General features: G+C 38.0%; 1 protein-coding gene across 1 annotated transcript in view; it reads left to right on the top strand.

The window, feature by feature from the left end:
- Window positions 1–8,400: 8,400 nt before the first annotated feature.
- The window catches only part of kermit (PDZ domain-containing protein GIPC-like protein kermit), an 84,268-nt gene continuing 69,058 nt past the window's right edge, over window positions 8,401–23,610 (top strand). Inside the window, exons 1-2 of the mRNA XM_080146861.1 lie at window positions 8,401–8,473; window positions 9,317–9,608. Coding sequence (XP_080002987.1) covers window positions 9,544–9,608 — 65 coding nt within the window. The 5' untranslated portion in view covers window positions 8,401–8,473; window positions 9,317–9,543. The remainder of the gene's footprint in view (window positions 8,474–9,316; window positions 9,609–23,610) is intronic.

Here is a 23,610-nt window from a genome sequence, read left to right on the forward strand (position 1 = left end):
TTTGTCCACTCTGACGTTTGTCCCATTCTTACGTTTGTCCACTCCGATGTTTGGGACTCCTGCATTTGTCCACTCCAACATTTTGGACTCCTATGTTTGAAATAGAACCCCAATAAGTAAATCTCAATAAAACTTGATAAAATTATGCAAAATATCAAAGTATTCAATCCCTGAATTTCAACCATCTAACTTGAATAGGAGTAGAGAAAATCATGAAAACTTGAAATGTAGGAATCGATATAGCCCACCCCAGTTTTTTGGCAAATCCTAATGAAACTTGATGAAAATATGGAGTATTGATAGAGAGAATATTCAATCCATGAAAATTTCAGCCTTCTATCTTTTATAGAAGCCGAGAAAATATCGTTTTCCCCTTTCCGTCTCAGACAGACAGACATACCAATGAACAGACATACAGATGAATGGACAGACAATGGACGGACAAATATTTTGAATTATAGAGTAGTTTCACTTCTAAAAAACTAAATAGGATAATTGTTGTACACAAATGGATTTCAGTATGTTTAAATGAGCTTACTTAATCAAGGACGTCCAAGCTTTTTGATTTGGGGGGAAGGGGGGGGGGGAATTGAAATATCTAAATTTGGGCATCCCCATGTTCATTTTGTGGGGTAATCTTTATATAATAGAGGCAAGGACGTCAAAGCTTTTTATATTTTTTTTTGGGGGGGGGAAGAGGAAGATTAAAAATTATGGGGTTGCCCCAAATTAATTAATAACCCTTAACCCCCTACCCCCCCCCCCCCACCGGGACATCCCTTTACATAAAGTAATGATTATAAAGTTGCTAAGTACCTTACTGCTACAAAAATCATCTTCCAACATTTAAGATTAATTCTAACACGCCTGAATTAACAAAAAGAGCTAACCATGGCGTGGATATACACATCCTTATTGTAAAAATGTTTTGCTTTTTAAAATTGTAAATCAATTGTTCAGGAATCATTTTACTTTGTTTATTTACTAGCAGCTGCACTCCAAGCATCTAGGAGCTCTGTAATTAAAGGAGTAAGGAAATTAGTAAAATAGCCTTATACTTTACCGAAATCTTAAGCTACAGACAAAAAAGCTTTATATAATATGTATTAATTTGTAAAACTGCAAATGATAAAATATGACCTATTTTTTTCTCTTTAAAGATTCTCTTCAAACACCTCCCCCTTTTTATATAAAGATGCTAATTCCCCCCCAACCCTAAAAGGATATAAGCAGTAAAAAACCCTGCAGGGGGCACAATTTTCTAACACTTCTTTCTTATTTAGTCTTTTAAAAGGATTCAAAATGCATTGACATATATATATATTTTTTTTTAACTCTTATTTTATACATCTTAATTGGAACTGATGATCTATTTTTATAGAGTAACATATGTATTCCATCAATAAAAAGTTAAAAAATTAAGTGTGTTTATACATATAATAATTACTATATATAATAGGATAATGAAATGCAGCTGTTTTAAGGGTTGCCAGCCTAAAAATACAGACCGATTCAATAATTGTGTTAATATGTTAAGATGTCTAACTTTAAAATGGTGTAATTATAGTTATATTTAGCCTAGAAAAATCATAAACATACCTATAGAAGCGTTAAATAATTCTCTTTTTTATAATATACATTTTTTTTAGAAACAAGAACAAGAACAATGCATAGCAGTGTAAAATATAAATTGATATTTTTTTTCCAAAATTCAATTCCCTCTGGTGATGTTATAAATAAAATATCAAAAGTCAAATTTAGGTGGATGTTATATGAATATATAAAGCTTCTTTACAGCCAAAAAAATTGGGAAAAAAAATATCATTTATGGAGCAACAACAAAAGTAGGTTTATCACAAAACCTTGATTTTTTAGTCAGTTGTTCTATAAACAACCAAGTCATTACCTGTATATTATAAAGCAATGCCAGGCAATTAAAATGAGGTATTAAGCACTTTCTAACTCCAAAAATTGATTCTTCTAGAGCAAAAATTAGTTTAGCATTTTTGGTGACTCAAATTTGAAATTTGATTTGAAGCAAGAGAAAAATATTAAAAAAACATACTTTTTTCTATCTAAGAGGAAAATTAATGGTATCAATATATTCGCAAATGTCTTATATACAGTTTAATACACTTTTAAGTCCATTATTTTTGGGCTTTGAGTGAACGTCGAATAAGGTTGATTTTATCTCTAAGTGACTCTGTTAGTCTAATAGACGGACGGTTGGACAATGGACATACCTTAGTTATAGAATAGCAGTAATAGAGAAAAATAGGTTTAGAAATTATTATTCAACTATAAATCAAAACATTTTTAAAATGAATACGTGGATATATTGCCAAGGGAAAATAAGGAAAACGTTTATTGGTCAGTTTGTTCATCCAGATGGAGGGGAGGGAATGGGGTAAAAGGGGTATCGTTATTTTACCTCGCTATGAGTATCACTTTATTAGAAAACATGAAAATCTGGATGAACACATTTAGAGGTAAATCACACATTTAAAAATTTAATTGGTTTATGGGAAAAGTAAATTTGTTATAGAAATCATCTCAAGAAATACAAGCCTAAAAAAATTATTTACCATAGAGATTTTATTTCCCGCATTGACTAAGGGACGGACTATTTTAGTTATGGATAAGATGCTCATTAATCAGTGGAATCTTTTTTTTAAATTATAAGTGCATTTCCAAAAACAGTAAAACAAGGATGATAACATCCATAAAATCGAAGCTCTAAAATCGGTACGACAAACGAACATAAACAATTGTAGAGTTGTCATTAACCTGACAATATAAATGAACTATTTTACCTTAAATGCCATGCTATGATTTAAAGCTTAGAAATGTGGTTTTTAGTTTACCATACATTATGGGGTGTGCCATGGTTACCGGGTAAATGTTCCATAATAGGTAAAAGGCACAATAGCATTGATAAAAAATAGCAACTCTATATACGTTTTGGAATAATGATTCCTAGGACAACAAAATAAATATTATAAGCAAGGCATCCCTATAATCAAATCCTAAATATGAAAGTATGTCCTTTTACTGAATTTATTTACGCAATTTTGCAACAAATTTATGTTTATACATTCGGTTAAGACGTACAAAAATAATTTTCTTCTTATCAAGTTTTTATACTCTAGAAGAGTTATTATTCTTGGTCCCTCCTTTTAGATCTTCGCTTTTATGGATGTTTAAATTCTTGTGGAACTTTTTGCAATGTGAAAACCTTTGCGGAAGTGATATTCCACCGCATTATAGTTTTGGTTACTGGTCGCTGTTGCTATATAGACTGGAGAATTTTTCATGTAAAGATTTTCTAGTATCATGGCTTGTTCGTCTGACTTTACTTGATGTTTACTTTTTCCATACATCGGTTCAGCGGTTAGCGAGATCCTACACTACATTAAGACAATGGACTGACAGATAATCATCATGTTACCTTTTAATCACAATCAGTCAATATTTGTATTTGAATATTATCATCCTTGTTTTAAAACAAAATACAAATTACAAAAATAAGTAGAATTCTTTCAATAATTGCTTTTTATTTGTTTTTAAGGTCATAAAACACATTATTTTATTTAAATAAAAAAGAAATCTATCAATATTACGTTATTTAAAGGTTATTTATGCTTTTAATAAAAGATTTAATGCATGTTTTTCAAAGAAGTTGTATCAACTTTTTTGCTTTTTATTTAAGATAGCTAGCCGGTCCTTTCAGTAAGTAGTAGATGTAAAATTTTTCATAGAATTCAGATATGCAATCGGTTTTTTTGTAGACCTCTTATTTTTTAAGTAATTTAAGTTTTTTAAAAAAATAATTAAGTCGGTTTTAAGGTACTAAAACGCAACAAAATAAAAGAAGAAAATGGCCAGTATGAACAAAAATAGTAAGATCTTTAATTTGACACCTTACTTTTAAAATTCTGTTGAGTAATTATTGAAAAAATCTATTTTTTTAACCTCGGTTTAATAAAAACTTTAGACCTAAATATTTTCTCAAACAGACATAAAAAACATGGGTTCATATATACCTTTAGAATCAGAAAAATATTACGAATCTATTCTAAGCAAAATTGAAAAAGTTTTATAAAACTATAATAAAAAAAATAAGTTTATTTTAAGATTCATAATTTTCGGCTTTAAAGGGTTAGCTTGAACCAAACCTGAACCAAACCTAAACAAAAGACAATGCAATGTAGCAGATATTTTTTAAACACAAGAAACAATAATGTATTTTTAACTGCATTGTTTTGAAGTTTATAAACAGACTGATGCATATTTGTTCATAATTTTTCATTCTTTACATGTTCTTTAATATCACTATATTTATTGTAGTATCTATTGTATATATTGTATGAACGTTCTCCTTTTTTTCTGGCAATTCTATAGGTTAATTTTATAGATTAAGCTTCCCGATTTGTCAATTTTTGCGATTTGTGATTGGCTAGTTTAGTAGTTACAATTCTTAAAATAACTTTTTTATTTTTTCTATTTTTTATTAAAATTTTTAAAAACTTTTTCAATTTTGCTTACAATGGATTCATATTATTTTTCTCATTCTAATGGTATATATGAACCCATATTTTTTATGTCTGTATGAGAAAATATTTAGATTTAATGTTTTGATTAAACCGAGGTTAAAAAAATAGATTTTTTCAACAATTACTCAACAGAATTTTAAAAGTAAGGTGTCAAATTAAAGATCTTACTATTTTTGTTTATACTGGCTATTTTCTTCTTTTATTTTGTTGCGTTTTAGTACCTTAAAACCGACTTAATTATTTTTTTTTAAAACTTAAATTACTTAAAAAATAAGAGGTCTACAAAAAAACCGATTGCATATCTGAATTCTATGAAAAATTTTACATCTACTACTTACTGAAAGGACCGGCTAGCTATCTTAAATAAAAAGCAAAAAAGTTGATACAACTTCTTTATATTTTTTGATAAAATTCATTTTAAATTCTTCATGTTATCTTTTCTCTCTCTCTATCTCTCTTCTCTCTCTCTCTCTCTCTCTCTCTCTCTCTCTCTCTCTCTCTCTCTCTCTCTCTCTCTCTCTCTCTCTCTCTCTCTCTCTCTCTCTCTCTCTCTCTCTCTCTCTCTCTCTCTCTCTCTCTCTCTCTCTCTTTCTTTCTTTCTTTCTTTCTTTCTTTCTTTCTTTCTTTCTTTCTTTCTCTCTCTCTCTCTCTATCTATCTTCTATATATTTATCTATCTATCTCTCTTTCTTTCTTCTACATATTTTCGCACAATCTATCTTCGTGCAGAAATCAATTAACTTTAGAGAACATAGAAATCAAAAATCTGCACATTCTACACATATGTACATTTAATAGATATAGTACTGCTAGATCCCTACTCTGTATATTGAACCAATTAAATCAATTAACTTAAAAAACATAGAAATCTAAAATCTGCACATCCTACACATATGTACATTTAATAGATATAGTACTGCTAGATCCCTACTCTGTATATTGAACCAATTAGAACACAGAGATAGTACAATCTGACCTTATTATTGTTTTCAAATTTTGGTACAAAAGGGCAATTTTTACCCGAGCTGGATCTTTAAATCATTTCAATGGTGCGCCAAATCCGGGGTGAGCCAACTTTCAACCTATGAGAGCACAGCATTTTACGAAATGCCGCGCTGTGATTGGCTGAAATTCCGCGCATCCCGATTTGGCGCACCATTGAAATGATTTAAAGATCCAGCTCCGGATATAAATATCATCTAAAGTTGTTAAATTTCTTACGATAAAGCTAGGTTCATAAATTGTTATCAAAAATTTCGGTGATGGCATTATTAGAATGAATCATACAAATATGTTTCCTTTTTATTTAAACGGATTATTAGATCTGACAAGACATCTAGGGTTATAAATCAATTGTACATTATTTCTGTAAATATGCTACTCCATAATTTGATTTGGTCTGTCTGCAACCCATATTACTTATTACTTTAGTTCCTTTTTCTTGACTTAAGGCTTAAATAAATAACCAATAAAATTAAAGGCTTAGATAATAAGCAAATTAAATCACCTTAATAATTAAAAAGATTATTAATTACATCGATTTGTAAATGAACAATTAATAAAACTAAATCTTAAATCTTAATTAGTAGAAATTGCAAATGATCTGGTAATTTTATTAGTTTCTTCATGTATATTAAGATGAGTAAAATGCCCATATGTCTAAACAATGGTTGTCGGCGAATCAAAACATATTAAACTGATTATGGCTATTTAGGTACAGAGCTTTCAATAATGACAATCCTTATAGTAGTAATAGTTTATCTAGGTACTAGCGGCTACGCCCCTAGAGGAGATAAAGTGTTTGGGGGAGGGGGGGGAGTCACCCCCCCCCCCGTTTTCCAGTTAAGTTTAAAAAAGAAGTTTATGAGTTTTTTCCTATAGTTGCGTTATCTCTTAGGAGGTACCCTTCCCTTTTACAGTTATAAACCATCCCAGGACCTATGAGAAGCTACATTGTAATGGAGAACCATATTAACTCAGTGGTTAGAAAGATCCTTTGGTACACAGAGACAGATAGACATCCTGTTACTTTTATATAATAATACATAGGTTGATCTTTGCAAATGCTAAATTGAAAAGTAGAATTAATTTGGAATAGCTTTTGTATTCATTGGAACTCTACCCCCTTTGCAAAAAGTTGTCCTTGAATAAAATATTAACAAATGTTAATCCGCCAAAATAGAACTTGGCGGAAATGCATAGCATGTGTGTGTAGGGGTTACATCAGGGAGGGAGGGGACATTGGACTGTAAATTACACTGGTACCCAATGTTTAATAACCAAGTTTTCTTATTTGATGGCTCAAAAACTTTGTGTACTTTAATTAAATTTTTATTTGTTAGTTTTAAACAAGAAGTTTCCAAATTTTTCAACAAAATTTTTAGATACAGAAAGGGTAATTTTTCATCGTCATTGGGAATGTATAATAATTTATCTTCCATTGTCCTATGATGTTATACCATAATATCCTGGGTTTTTGGAAATTGAAGTTATTATATCATTTTTAAATAGCAAAATACAAAAAAAAACTTCATTATATCAGCAAAAAATAAATCTTGACAGTATGTGATGTTTTCTTTTTCTTTTTTAATCATCTAATATTATTATTTTGCTGTAAAATTGAAATTTAGCTATTTTGTATCCACTTATGACTTAAAATGCATTATATTTTAAGGTTCTTGTATGTTTCATATGTATACATATAAAATGAATGCAGTTCTTTACATGTTTAGGGTTGGATGTACTAGAAAAAAATACAGGTGAAGCCCCTCTTTAACATATTTTTTAAAATCATTTTAAACTTATTTTAACTAAAGCTAGAGTTTCGGAAAATGGTAGTTTAAATTGATTTTGTATTTTTCAGGAAAGCCTTATAAATGGCTCGGGGTGGTTTTAGGCTATTTTCATCACCTCACTCACTGTACCATTCAAACTAAGGGCGACGAAACAAGTTGCATATTATATCACACCATAAGACTTATTTATAAGGAATGAGAAGTATTTTTCAAAATAAAGTAAAAAACTAAATAAAGCCTAATTAAACAGTATATTCGCTATAATACTATATTGAATTGTAAATTAAACTGGTAACCAAATTTTTATACAAACAAGTTCTCTTATTCGTTGGCTTAGGATCTTTATATACTTTTATTCAATCTAGATTGGTTGGTCCAAACTAGCGTTGTGCAAACTTTTCAACCAATAATGTTAAATTACAGAAAGGGTAATAACGGTTGAGTACGTACATACGTACAAATATCGTCCATTGTATTATCCCTTGCTATTACTTACATTAAGGTTGACATTGAAACTGTGTATAATCTAGTCGCTATCCATTAAAACTAAATTTTGGCACAAACACAATCATTATATCAGAGGTTTTGCCAGGGATCTTAAGGATGAGACATTGGCATTAAAGTAATAATTCTCAATGAATTACCACTTCAGTAGATTAGGATTATTGTTTAAAAGTGTTAACCAACCAATCAATACCAAAGTACCCTAATGAGATATTGTTTTTAAACAACGTTTTGGTACCAGTATAATTTACAGTATAATGTCTCCTCCCTTCCCCCCTGGGGGGAGTTACACAGAGATAATACAATGGAAGATACAAACAATGTCATTGTATCATAATATCAAATTTGTTTTCTAATTGTTTGCCCCTAGCCACTAAGATTGGTTCCATTTAATGAAAATACCCTGTCAATAATTTATTTAGTTAAGTTAATTTACTGTCGATGTTTCAATTGTTATTATAGTCAGCTACAAGTTTCGCTTTAATAGAGAAAATCTGGTGTAATATCCAATTAATAATTGACCATTTGAATTTATTTCATATTTCTTTCAGATCAAAATGATTTAGATTTTTAGTCATTAGTGTGAAGAAAACAGTGATTAATTGATTGAGGCTTAATCAGGGTTTGTTAGAAATATTATTCCAGTATAGCTTCGAAACCGATAATATCCAATGGATAAGAACCGTTTCTATTCTTTACATACAAAGAAAAAATCATGTACTGCATCGCATTACAGACATTTTTATTAAATTTTAAACTTAATTTTAGTTTCATTAATACGGGCCGTCAGCCCCACGGGGATAAAAAAAATGAGTTTAATCGCGGAAAGCTGTCTATAATACGATGCGACAAAGAATTATTATGAATATAATAAATGGTAGCGTATTAAATATTAAGTATATCAATAACCTCAGTAGGCTATCCTATTAAAGATAAAGACCCATATTAAGGAATATTCTAGAGTGATTGATTGATTTAAGATTAATCAGGGTTTGTTAGATTAATCTTTTATGTGCAAAATGGATAGAAATACATTAAATTTAAGTAGATCTATTAAAAATCACAGTTTCTGTAAGTAAAAAAAGTTATAGGAGGGGGGGGGGGGGTCGTATTTGAAGTTGCAATTTAAAGTTTTTGTACTTGTTTTAAGTCTATTTAAAGAAACTGTGCAATAAATTAATTTGTTCTTAACTTTGGATATTTAAAGGGTAAATCAGCCGCCTATTTTGTCAAAAATTAATTGCTCATCTGTTTATAATTGAACAATTTAGCTTTAACTTTAAGTCGACCACTAACAAACTTTTGGGGAAAATGTAGGTTTTTTTCTCTAATTTTAGGTTGTTATGCTATGTAGGGATAGTCAACTTAAACGATAAGGCTTTGAAGGGCTAACACTTCTCTTCCCAAAAATTCTAAAAAATCTGACAAAAAATGTTTCTAACAAACACAAACATAAAATAATTAGGAATATTAATCCAGCAATGAACGTGAAGTGATAAAAAGAAAGCTATCAAGAGATAAGAGAGAGTTATTAATTATTAAGCTAAACAGTTTATTATAGTGATTTATATAGTATCATAGTTATAGCATTATTAAAAATAAGTGATTTCATAATATAAAAAGTGATTACAAGGATCGAATCCTAGCCAACAAGATTGTAAAGGGTTCCAAGGTTCGAATCCTAATTTAAAGATGCCTCTGTGGAATAAACAGAAGGGAAGGGGAGAAGAAGTGGGCTATGAGACCTATGGAAACAGGTACAAATCATTATATAAAAGTTACAGGATGTCTCTGAGTTAGTGTTTGTTTGTACCGACGGATTTAGTTAACCGCTACAACATTTTAAAGTGCCGCTAGAGGCCTCTAGGGGTGTAGTACCTAATATAGTAATAAGATGTCAGATAAATACAGGGTCCGAGTTTGTACACTACATATTGTGTACATATTGGTTTTTCTCGATGATTACAATATTTCTAGAACGGTGTATTTATGCTATGGTATTTGATGCAAATATTAATCTTACTTTTAGAAGCAGTATTTTAATTTTTCCCTTGTACTTTTAAAACTTGAGTACATTCTAGGAATATGGAGTATCAGTCACAACAAATAATTGGTTAAACATTCTAGAAATGGATTAACACATAAATCTTAACATATGATAAAATTGAAAGCAATATAATGGGGATATTTATTAGACACAAAATAGTTTTTCTTTGTGTAAAAGTGACAATTTTAATTTCTCAGCATATATGTAAATAGATTTTAAAATATGCGACATACTTTATATCCGTTTATGTCAAAACTAGGGGCTTCAAACACAGAATCTAGAGGATTTGTATCCTAATGGAAGGGAAGGACAGAAAAAAAAGTCTAAAACAATCCCAAGCCTTAAAATGGAGAACTTAATCGGTTCAGTGGTTTGCGATTTTTTATCAAACAAAGATTAAAACTTTGAATAATAGGATTACAAATTATAAAAAAAAAAATTCTGTAAGACTGGAAAAAAGTAAATTATATAGAGTAGCTACGCCACTCTTAGATATCCGCGTAATTAAAACTCATGCTATGGAATATTTTGCTTATCTTTCAACATGATTATAAGGGATATTTTATCAATAAAAATAATAAACTTCACAAAAAATTACAAATATGAAATTTGTTGGCAATTTTCCTCGACACCCCATGCTCTCTCTTTTTAAAAGCGAAGCTTTTCTATAATAAGGGTCTGTCCGTCCGTACGTCCGTCCGTCCATCCGAGACAGATGGCTTTTATTCGTTAATTTAGGCATGTTAGAATTGTCCTATCGAGTTCAAACTTTGCATGGTGATTCCTGTAGTAGTTAGGTACGATTTAGAAAGCATAGCAACTCTATAATCATTACTAGAATGTCCGTACGTCCATTTTAAACATGTTGATTTCTCTATTTTTTTACAACAAATTTTTATGTGATCCAATTATCCGTTTGATCTGATTTTGATCTACCGTAAGTGTAGGCTCTGCAGGGTTAGGGTCCCTCGCAGGTATTGCGCGTAGGAAAACAAAATCTCCTCCCCCCCCCCCGCCCCCCCCCCCCCAACATCTTAATTTGTTTTTTATTTTAAAAATGCATAGTACGAGTTTCAGTGCTTAACAGACACTTTAAGGGAAAGTACTTAATATTGCACTGTAAATTCTACTGTTACCCAAAGTGTTTAATAACACATTCTTTCATCAGTTAGCTTTAAACTTTGGGTACTATAATTTATTCTTGATTAGTTGGTTCGAACTTGAAGTATTTAATCGTTTCAACCAATAATTTTAATCTACAGAAAGATTAACTTGATTTATCATTATTGGGTGGGAATTTACATCAATTTATCATCTATTGTCTTATCCCTTATGAACCGTGAGTTTATTAATAACTATTAAATGCATAAACACAAATATTACACCTCTCTGTAATACATTCTGATTACATTTTCATACAAATAGGTATTTTAAGAAAGGAAGGGAGGGGACATTTGGCTGTTTTTTACACTAGTCCCCAAAGTTTTATATTAACGTTTTCTTAATCGTTGGCTGAACAACTTTGGGGGCCGTATTGAAATTTGATTGACTGGTTCATTAGGTTAAATGTAAAAACGTTGTAATCTACAGAAGGGGTAATTTTGTGTATTATCATTGGGGATGTACATAAGTTTATCGGGCATTGTCTTTTCCCTAAAAATCACTGATTTTAAGGTTATTTAATAGTTATTTCTCGCATCGTATTATAAACGGCTTTCCGCGGATGTAGAATGTACAATTATGAGATTAAAACTAGTTTTTTTAGCCCCGAGAAAAACTGGTTTTAATCTTATGATTGTACATTTTTATATTCGTAGAAAGCTGGATATAATAGATGCTAGACATAGTTTTTTCGTATGGATAAGAACCGGTTCCTATCCACCGGATTCGAATGAATACGAGAAAATAATTTGTCTAATTTTCGACCATAACACTGAATTTATTGTTTCTTCAATATCCTATCCTATGATATAATCTTATAATAAGAAAGTAGTAAAGTTTATTTTGTCTGAAGCTTTATAACTCAAAAATTTCTGATTCGAATGTTTTTACTTTCCAGGGAAGCTTGATAAATGTCCTTGGGTTGTTTGTCTGTCTGTCTGTCTGTCTGTCTGTCTGTCCGTCTGTCTGTCCGTCTGTCTGTCTGTCTGTCTGTCCGTCCGTCCGTCTGTCTGTCAGTCTGTCTCTCCGTAAATCTGTCAGTTTGTCTGTCTGTGTGTCTACCTTAAGCTTAAGATCTCGGTAACCACTGAACCAATAATCACCTTGTCCAGGAATATAAGTAATGGCCATGTCAGGTTTTATTCTTTTTTCTGTTGGGGGAGGGGGTGACATTCTCCCTCTCACAATAATTTTTGCAGCTATGATAACTTTGGGAGTACTTGTTCCAATTTTCTATATTTACTTTTGTAACACAATGTTTGTTTATTGTTTAGTGGTTAATATGTTACACAAAATGTTAATCAAACGTATCAAAGATTGTTTTTTTAAGTTTTTACTGTAGAGTAAAGGTTAAAGTTTAATAACGATAGTTTTTCAGTTCATATGACCATTGTTGTTAATTCTATTAAGTTTTTTGGGGGGTTTCACACATATTGCTTGTCGAGCACTGAATTAATTTCCTTAATAAGTGGGTGGGTTCCTATGCTTAACACCTGTGGGGGCCTTGTCCCTACAGGGTCAATAAATTTGTTGCTCAATATAACCTACCCTAACCCTAATTTTACATGAAAAAAGTACTTCCCGCTTGTTTTTGATTTAATTCAAAGATAAAGGGGTGAGGAGTTCTAGCAATTTTAAGGCAAAACACCACTTTTTAAGAAACAAATACAAATTAAGAACACTTTGTCCGTCAATCAGGCTGTAAAACCAATATTATTTTTTGCTTCGCTACTTGTATTCTTGTACATGTTGTTTTTTTTCATAATTATTAATTATCTACATACATAATGAAATAGAAAGACATATTTTTGGCTAAGATAAAACATATTCATAAATATGTCTACATACAGTAGTTGTAACTTGTGCATAAGAAAAAAATACCTTTCTTTACAGATCTAAAGGGATAAATAGCTGTACATCCCCATTGATGGTACACAAAATTGTAGATACAATTAGTGGTTGAACACTTAACTTATGAACCAATAAATCAAAAGTCCCCAAAGTTGTTAAGCCAACGAAAAAGAAAACTTTGGGGACAGGGTGAAATAAAAAGCCCAATGGCCCCTAACTCCCTGATCTATCTTACTTTTCCTTATTCATGCTTTCGGAAGTGAGGCTACTCTATAATTGACTTTGTCTGTCCGTCAGTTAATATGGGGGATGTGTGATTTATTGGCTGCTATTTAAGACTATTTTTAATGGAAGGTACCTGTACCAAATTGCATCCATATTTCAAATTAATGAATAATATATCCTACTATTTTGTCTGTCCCGAAGGATCTCGTTAACTGCTAAACCGATATTGTTCTCCTTTACAGTGAAGCTTTTTATAGGTCCTGGGAAGGTTTTAAACTATTTTTTGGGAGGGTGTCTTAACCCCCCCTCCCCCAAAAAATATTTTTTTACTTTTTTGAAACTCAAATTTAAAATGGGATGAGGTCAACTTTTCCCTCTCCTATCTTAAGTGCCCCTAGAGGCTTCTAGGGGCGTAGCCGCTAGTTAAATAAAATGGAATAGGACAGCACCTCATTCCCATGGACGTCTAAAGAGTTCGAAGAAGGGGTGGGGTGAAGTAATTTACCATCTCACCAACTAAACAAGGTTTTACGTGTTTGATAATAATCAGTAGCTAAATGTGTATTATTAGTAAGATATATAAGTTGGAAAGAATTTTAATATTAGAGGTAGTTTTAAAATCTGCATCAAATTTTAAGGATTTTTATAAAATTTGTTTTTTGTATAATTCTTTATCTAAAAGTGGAAATAAAATTTAAGGTTATTAATTTTGACCTCTGTGATTGGTGGATTGAAAACTATCTGCGCTCTGATTGGAAAAGCTTAAGTTTCGTACATCATTCAACCAATTAGAGCGCAGGTAGTTTTCAATCCACCTATCACGGATGTCAAAATTAATTAACTTAAATTGTATTTGCGCTTTTAAATAAAGAATTATACAAAAAACGAATTTTATTATTATTATTTAAAAAAATCCTTAAAATTTGATGCAGATTTCAAATCTACCTCTAACATTAAAATTCTTTATAAAAACTTTAAAACTTATATATCTTAATGTTTAGTAGGATCACCTTAATGGCAATAGTGATTTTCTAAGAAATTTAGTAAAGGTCCTTTTTAGATTAAGTAAAACTTGGTGCGGGATTAAAATTAAATACCCACACAGATTTGACCCTGGAATAGTTTATGAAAATGTAAGGGGGGGGGGGTAGTATACCTAATGTTATTTTGGGGGAGAAATCACTATCACAATAAATAGGAATAATTCATATATCTTTATGTATGTAGGTATCTTTTTTGTTGAAATAATACATCATGTAAACATTGTTTTCATATTATCTGGCACTGTTCATCATTTTTGTACTAAAAATAGATTCTATGTAAATCAATATATTATTACTTGGATGTTGCACAAGATTTTAATGTACTCTGGTACAATGGTGCTCGCAGCTAGCTAAAATTACGATACCTCCATCCACCCTATTCCCTCCCTTCCTACTGGATTAACGAACTAACCAAAAAATAAAGTCTATATTAGCATGCTAAATTGCCAAAAAAAAATTCCTGTCAGTATATCCATGTAATTCCTATATGTATTATCCAGTGTATTTATTATTAAATGCAAATGTCGTACATATTAAAAGAAGCAAGGCTGATGTACAATTAGGTTATGTTCACACATCCGACAGTTTGACTCTCTACTTTTACTTACAGAGTAACACCCATTCAAGCATATAGATAATCTATTTGTAACGGATCGGACGTGATAGATAGCTTTTTTAAAAACTAATAAAGCCCGCCTCGAGCGGTGTGGCGGCGCTTCACGTTGAGCTGGTAACGTTGTGGCTGAAGCGATTCAAGAGCGAAGCAACTCGTTCCCTTCGTTTGTACGTCTCCGCTAAGTTAAATAACGAATACTACACGCAAGTACCCACAGGGGATTTTATATGTTTCTGGATAATTAATTGCAGCTAGGAATAGCTGCCCACAAATTGGAGTTGATACTCTACTAACAACTGTTTGTGCGGAACTGATGTATTTTCAATAGACAAGTATAGTTTACACAAATTAATGAATACATATTATATCAATATACATATAGGAAAATTACAGAGAGTATTGAAGTAATGCGGGGGCGTTTCTGATCATGCAGGGATGGCTAGGGATACACGTAGGTCTGCACAGGATATATCAGCAGGCCGGAGTGTATGTTGAGTTTCCCGTTTAGTCACGTTCAGTTGTGCTGGGGAAATCTCCGTGATGCATTGAGGATGCCAAATCCCTGGATAACTGAGAGCCTTTCTCTACAAAAGTACATAAGTTAAATATCGCCTAAAACCTACACGCGTAGATTATAAAAAGGTCAGATATACATATAAATGCGCAGCATTATATGTATATCAATTTCTTGGAAAAATATGGCCTCATATGAGATATCATAAGATTTTAACAGAATATAATAAGTACAAATGTTTCATAATTAAACTCGAAATCCGTCATTTGTGGGCTTAAAAATTCAAATAAAAGTAAAATCAATAGAGAAAAATAAACGCTTTAAAATGGTACTAATTTCATAAAAATCTGTCCACTCGTTTAGGATCACGAAAATGTCATTCTGCTTATTTTACAAGTATCTCAAGTAAGACCCACTACATTTTCTCCCCTTTTTATCTGGCTAGACAGACGTGCCAGATAACATAACGCTCAAATTGGCAAAGACAATAGACTGGTCGGCCAATATTACCTATTATGCTGTCATGGTATTAAGGTTGATAGCCTAGATGTTTTAGTCGCAGTATTATATGATGGCAAGGATGCAGGATCTAAAATGATGGGCTGTATCTCTGTCATCTGTATCTTCGGGGTTGATGTCGTTGGTAATAGCGACGTTGTCTCTGCTGTTGTCGTAGGTTCTCGCCTCTCAGTTCTGGTATCGGCCTTCTTCTTTCTCATAAGCTTCTGGTAGGAATGCTTGTTATAAAGGTAAAGGTGGGCGACTAAGGCGATGGCGGCTCCAGGTCCTACACGTAGAAATGTGAGGATAATGCATATCAGATCAGTGATAAATTTTAGCCCTAGGATGACCAGGCATGCGAATGCCATTAGATCGCCATATTCATGGAGCCAGCTCTTGACGCTGCTCCATAAGTCAATTTTGCGTTCCATGTCCGGCACTAGATTATCAAGGGTGTACAGGGGTAGGTTGTTGGTAGAAAGTTGGTTACAATTTCCGTCTCCGATGCAGAGTCCGTAGGTGATCTCCTTCAGGCTTGCCTCGGTGTAGGAGGGGAAGGTGAGGGTGTGTAACCATTCAGCTCTCTCTCTTTCCGTGTAGATTCCTCCATGGCTGAAATCCGTCCAGTTAACTAGAGGGGTGTCGATGGTCATCTCCATGGGGGCCTGAGTCTTGATGATGGCGGGAGTCAGCTGAATCCAGCCTTCTTTAGACTTGACAGTTAGGGGGAAAGTCGCGGAACACGTTACCCTTGTAGAATGCAACTTATAATGTTTAGTTGCAGCATCTGCATAGCCATCAGGATCCAAAGGTATATCTTGATAGCAGTTGATGTCGTCCTTGATCTTCTGGGTCCTCTTGGTGCACTGGAAGGTCATCAACAGGTCTCCCTTCAAGAGTCCATAAGTCTGCTCATGTAGCAGCACTGGTTGGTCTGACTTTCCATGGTAATGGGTCTCGCATATGGTCTTCCGTAGTGTTACATCTAGTTGGCTGAAGGTTTGGCGCATACTGTAGGCTAAATAATTTAAATGTACTGCAGCTTGAAGGTTTACATCTATCTGTCCGGGGTCGATGGTGGCGAGTCTGCTGAGGTCGCTGGTCTTGCCCAGGTAGATGCTGTCGTGGTCCGTGGTGATGACATTAAAGGGGCAATGCATTAGCTTCATTGCACCTGTGGTGTTGAGTAAAACTTGCTGCTGGTGGTCCACTAAGTAGGTGTCCATGGTGGTGAGGGGGTTGATGGTGTTGACCATCTGTAAAGTGCAGGAGCTGTCGTTGATATTCCAGACGAATGTCGCGGCGCCAGTGATGCACTCCCCTTTATGATATGGACATGGTAGAGATAAATGGTCGGTCTCACTCTCTACCTTGTTGTTGCTAACCAGAAAAGTTTCTTCTTTAAGTAGGATCTGGTACTCAGCTAACTTCAGGGTGTTGTAGTGGATGGTGTCGCCCATGCGGATGGTCTGCCCAATGCAGGTGATCTTGTCATCCTCCATCTTCAATGATCCGGCTAAGGTTGCCGAAACGTAGGTAGGGCGGTTAAGTTTCACTTTGATTGGGTCACCGTAGCCAGAAATTTGATATTCCTGAACCAGTGACATGCGGCGGCAATTTTCTGCAGTAATCTCCTCGTGCCTCATGGTTTGGGGTACCTGTTGTAACTTGAGATGGCCCCAAACTCCACACTTGAAATGGTATAGGGATACCCTCACTTCGCAGGAGTATCCGTATACCTTTGTCAGGGTTGGCCTCTGTAGAATTGTGTAGCGCTCCTTCACTGGAACTTCTTGTGTAGGTTCCTCTGCTCTGCATATGGTTTCCTTGTTGAATTTCTTGATGGTGGAAGGGTTTGTGCAATCTACTATGTCTAGTGAGTACGCCTCACTGGTTGGTGCTACCGAAGCCGTTAGCACCACGATCAGTGGTAGGAAGATTATCGACATGATAAAATTCCACCTCGCGAGTCTCTAGGATCACCGCTTGACACACTCGTTGATTCTTGTTGAACTCCACTGCTTCGGTACTCAAGTTCCAGAAGACTGCTTGTATCTCGCCGGTGTAGTCGCTGTCCACTAATCCTGCCAGTAAAATTACTCCTTCCCGTTCTATGCTTGAACGGCCGAATAACTTAAGAAAATATCCGGGGGGTACACGGGTGTGTAGCTTGAGAGGGACGCAAGTCTGTTGTCCAGGGGGAAGGATTGTGTGGGCAGGGCAGTATATGTCATGGCCCGCACTTTCTCTCGTACCCTTGTATGGCAGCTTTGCTCCGCGTTTGACGGGGATTCTGATTGTCCGCGCAAGTGTAGCCACTGCAGGCGGGTCCATATCCTCGTCCGAGCTGTCTAGCACCTCTTTGCTCTCTTCCACTTGCTGTTGCCAAAGTGTCCCACTCCTCTGTTTCTTTCCTCCGGATTTAACCCTCTCCCCTTTTTCGGGTGAGTCCGTGGACTGCTCCTCATTGTCGCTCAGAGCGCGCTTCTCTACCCGGGGTGCGGGAGGGTATGTGTAGGTAGCTCCCTCGCGCTCTCTATCTCGGCGCGGTGTCTGCGGGGGCGAGCTTCTTCTCGGGCTTCTCTCTCTATCGGGGGTTCGCTTGGCATCTCTCCGTTGAGTGCCCGAACCGGACGGTTCGCAAGATTGATCTCTCTCCCTCCCTCTCTTCTCACTCTGCTCTCTGCGCGGTGTGCGCTGCATCGTTGGTGATCTGGGCGGTGGTGTATCCGGTAGGGGAAGGTTGAGGGGGTCAATGTTGGGCGGTGGCGGTGGTGCTCCTCCCGGTCTATTGGGGGGTCCTCCCTCTTCATCGCTGTCATCCCCATTTGAGAAATCAACTCTTGGGTTAGGCGGCTTCGCCTGCTTTTCTGGATTCAAGGGAATTTGCTCCCCTGCCTCATCTCCGTCTTCTTCAAATGGTTCTGGGGGAGAAGTTGGGTCTCCGTCTGTCATCGCTGGGGGGTAATATGGTTTTAACCGACCAACATGTACAACCAAGTCCTCCTTTTCTCCCGCTGGTATTGTCTGAATTTTGTATAAAACGTCGGCACACTTCTCGGTAATTAAGTATGGTCCACTCCAATGTTTGGTCATCTTCTTCTTTGCTTTACCATGGTTGGGTGCCAAATAAAAAACTTTATCGCCTACTCTAAACTCGCGATTGCTGTGATACTGCAAAGCATTTCTTCGAATGGTGCTTGCTTGACTCTTCGCCATGGCTTCATACATGGTCGTGTATCTGTCCAATAAATTTCTCACGGCTGTGGGAATATCCTTGTCATCGTCGGGGTTTGGTAACCGCAAAATCAAATCCGCGGGTAGAGTAGCCTCTCTACCCTGGAAGGCGAGAAAGGGGGTCACGCCGGTGCTGCTGTGGATCCTCGTGTTGTACGCCAGGACAACTCCAGGTAGATACTCTGGCCATAGAGTCTCCCGTCCTTGGATCACGGTTCTCAGCGTCTCTTCCATGGTCCGGTGCCACCTTTCTATAAGGTTGCTCTGGGGGTTCGCCACGGGGCCTAGCTCGTGCTTAACACCGAGCTTCTGCAAGAGTTTCTTCATGATGGTATTGCAGAACTCTTTTCCCTGATCGCTGTGGAATGCCTGCGGGCATCCAAAGGTACAAATGAACTTGTCCATGATCGTCGTGGCGACCTCGTCGGCGGTCTTCTGTTTCAAGGGGTACGCTTGAACAAAGCGCGACCATCCGTCCTGCAGGGTCAGGATAAAATTGTATCCTTCTGGGGTTGTGTCGAACTTGCCTACCACATCCATGTAGATCGTCTGCAGAGGATACCCGTTTTGAATGGGCACATGCGCTCCTATCTTGATGTTGGCCTTGATGTTCTTCTGGACGCAGTCATGACAGACGGCGATCCTCAGGCGGATGTCTGCTTGATGTCCCACATAGTAGAAATTCCTCAAAAACTTTGATATCGTGGAGTGCATTCCAAAGTGCGCTCCAGTGGTGGTTCTGTGGCAGTGAGTGAACACCTCTTCTCTCAGGGACAAAGGGACCATTATCCTGCGTCGCTTCCCTGTGAAGGTCTGTATCTCCTGCTCAATAACTCCATCTTCTGCGATTCGCAGAGTGTCAAAAATCTCGGCCAGCCGGTGCACGTCCCTACTCTCTCCACGCAGAGTTGCCTTGTCTGGTGCACGCCGGTCGACGCCAATCCATCTACGAACCTTCTCTAAAATAGGGTCGTCTAATTGATGCTTGTACACTCGGTCTCTGTACCGTTCTCTGTGGTCAGGAAGCTCGTCGGCAGGCTCATCATCTACGGCTCCGACGTACTCCTCTTGCTCAGCCTCTTCCTCGGCTGTCGGGTCTGGCATATCAGCATCGGTGCGCCGGCTTAACGCGTCGGCGTTGGTGTTGAGTCTCCCTGGCCGATGAACCACACGGAATTCGTAACCAGCCAGCTCCTCTGTCCACCTGGCCATCATGCCAGTGTTCTTCTTCAGTGACTTCAACTGCTTGAGGGCGCTGTTATCCGTATTAATTTGGAACGGCTTGAAGCTCAGGATCGTCCGAAACTTTCTGATGCCATAAATCACGGCGGAGGCTTCCCCTTTCCACGAGGGGTATCTTTGCTCCGCGCCAGTCGTCTTACGTCCCATGGCGGCGATTAACCTTTCGGCGCCGTTCTGAACCTGACTCAGGATCGCACTGATGGCTCTTCCGGAGTAGTCGGTGGTCAGTTGGAACGGGGTATCCGCTTCAAAATCAGGCACAGCGCGGATGGGTGCATTCTGGAACTTGTCCTTCAACTGCTGGAACTGCTCATCCATCCCTGGGGTCCACTCCAGCTTCGTGGCTTTCTTCTGTGCATTCATCTCACACGTCAAGTCGGCGTACTCCGGTATGAAGGTCCGGTAGTACCCGTAAAAACCGAGAACACTATTCAATTCGGCGACAGTTGCTGGCGGCGGCCAGTTCTTGATACGCTCCACATACTCAGGCACCATACCAATACCTTCATGACTCAGCATGTGGCCAAGGTACTGTATCTTCTTCTGGAACAGCTTGCTCTTCTTTGCCTTCAGTTTGATTCCTGCCTTGCGGTGGGCCTCGAAAACCTGTCGCATCTGTGGTACATGATCCGCAACTCTCAGGTTGTAAGATATTACATCATCGAGGTAGCATTGCGCTACCTCGCTCCCCAGCGGGTTCATTGCGGTACTGATGAATCTGCTGTAAACCGCTGGTGCTGTGCTGATGCCGAGGGGCATAGGGGCGGAATTGCCACAAACCCGTTGGCGTGGCAAAAGCCGTCAGCTCCCTGGATGCTGGATCGATGGAGATGTTGAAGTAGGCGGCTGTGGCATCTAATGTAGAATATACACGATGTCCTCCTGCGCGGTCCAATAGAGTCTGTATCCTCGGCAGCGGGTAGCTGTCTTGCTCTAGACAACTGTTTAACCTGCGGAAGTCCACTGCCCATCTGATCTTTCCATCCTTCTTGCGCACAGGGACGAGGGGGCTCGCCCATGGCGATGAACTCGGCTCGATCACTCCTTGGTTGAGCCAGTCGGCCATCTGCGCCTCCAGGTCCTTCAACATCTTGGGGTTCAACTCCCTGTATCTCTGCCTGATGGGCTCCGTCCCTGGCTTGAGCTTCAACTTCATTGTTACCAGGTCTGTGTGCCCAGGGGCCTCTCGACTGAATATGTCTCTGTACTCATAAATAAGCTCCTTGACTTGCTTCTTGACGTCGGGGTGCTCGTTCAGTAGCTCGTTGTCCTCCATCTCCAGGTCCTCCCACACTTCCTTGAACGTGGGGTTCTCCATCTGCTCCTTCGTCATGGGCTTGGTGGGGTCGCCCGCCTTGCTCTCGGACATTGACTGAATAACTTCGTGGGGCTCTCTCAACACCAAGCTCTCGGTGTTGATCACCATACTGCTGTCCTCACAAATCTCGGCGGTGAACACACACCCGGCCGATGCGATGCACGGCTGCTCCTGTAAATTGACGACAGGGATGCGGACAATCCCATTTTGCTGGGCTCTGTACACTCCTTCCAACACACGCACTGGACTATCATCTAAAACGGTCTCTTCTACCATGACAGTCGCTTGCGGTCGGAGTTCTCGGCTAGGGAGAAAATTCACGACAGACACTGACTCTGGCGCGAGAATCCTAGTCGCTTGGACGGACAAACGGACAGGACGCGGCCGCTTACCTACTGCGACGGTTTTCAAACGAACGGCCGGCCCTTGGGAATTACGAAGCGGTCCCTTGACATTACGTGTCCAAACGTTTTTGCGCTCAAAATCTGCTTTTGCTTTGTGCTTAAAAGAAAGTTGTGCAACATATGATTCGACGGAATCCGGTTTAAGGGCTAAAAACTCACGTGAATGGTGCACATTACCATTCGCAAAATTATCTTCTGCTTTACATAATTCTTTAAAAGTGGGTTTACAAACATTTAAGGCACTACTATAGCTACTTATTTCTGCATTCAATTCCTCGAAGGCTCGTAATGAAACACTTATCTGAGGGTTGGGGGGCGAGTGCTCCCCTGGCGGTTTTCCAGACCGCTCTTCATCTTCTGAGGCACTTGGAGCCTCGTAGTCGATGGACTGCACAAGCGGAACTCTCGTCTGCTTCACGACTAACGCCGCCTGCACCGGTGATGAATAATCTAGAACTCCACGAATCTCCTCGACCCACTTGCACCCAAGATTGATGGGGGTGCGAAGCTCAGGTATAACCAATGCCTCTCGAATGTAGCTAGGACAGTCATCTCCCAAGATGACACTAATGTTGTAAACACGGCCGATGACGTCCATATCGCCGCCATTCGCCGCTGTTCCCACTGTTAAATCGCAAGGAACAATCGGCAACTGTAGTTTCCGGGCTAACTCCTCATTTACGGCGACTCCTTCGTGCAATTTATTACCGGTATCGATGAGATCATAGGTCCGCACAGTCGGTCCATTTGCACGCAGGCTGATCTTGACCATGGCCCGGGCGCCTCGTCGTCCTTGCATCTGGTTGAGGGTGGTAGGGTCTACAGCTGCTGAGGGACCTACCGACGGGAGCCCTCTCTCACATTTTTTGAAGTCTTGCTTCTGTGGCCAACTGCTTCCAGACAGTTGACATCTCCGTAGAACTGCGCCTGGTTATCATCTCCTACGCCGCTGTCAGTGTCCCCAGGTTCATTGGTACGCATCTCTCGCACGGCATGACGGCCACGATCTTGCTGCTGTCGGCCGCGTCCACCGCCGCTGGCGTTCTTCTCCTGGTTCCTCTTGCGCACGTTCGCCAGCCGGTCCTCAGGAATAGTACACGTCTTCTGCCAATGGCCAGGCGTGCCACACCTCCGACAGTTGCCTTTCGGTTTGTCTTTGGTGGCACCGCCCGTACCTTTACTTGCTTGCTGCTTCTTCTTGGGGCAATTACGCGAGTAATGGCCAGTCTGGTTACAATTATAGCACTTGACGCTGCTGGTTCCATCTCCGACAGCGTTGACCTCCATATCCTCGGTGCCGTCGTTGCGATAGATGACACGGTTGGACGTGGCGAGGCCATCCATGGAGGTATCCTCAGCATCTCCATGGTGAATAAGCTGACGCTGCGTGGCAATCTCATTCATAATGACGTTCCGTAGGACACCCATGCTGGTAATACTAGGTAGCTGACAAAAAACTCGTTTTCGTACCTCTCGATGGCGTAAACCAAGGGTTACCTCTTTCCGGAATTGACCTGGATCACGGTTGTCTGGGGAGTAGGCCTTCAACCACATCTGCTCTTTCTTAGCAAGATACGTCTGCGGAATCTCGTTCTTGCCT

The sequence above is a fragment of the Acartia tonsa genome, chromosome 1, assembly GCF_053477335.1.
Source record: "Acartia tonsa isolate MP-2025a chromosome 1, ASM5347733v1, whole genome shotgun sequence".
Taxonomy (NCBI): domain Eukaryota; kingdom Metazoa; phylum Arthropoda; class Copepoda; order Calanoida; family Acartiidae; genus Acartia; species Acartia tonsa.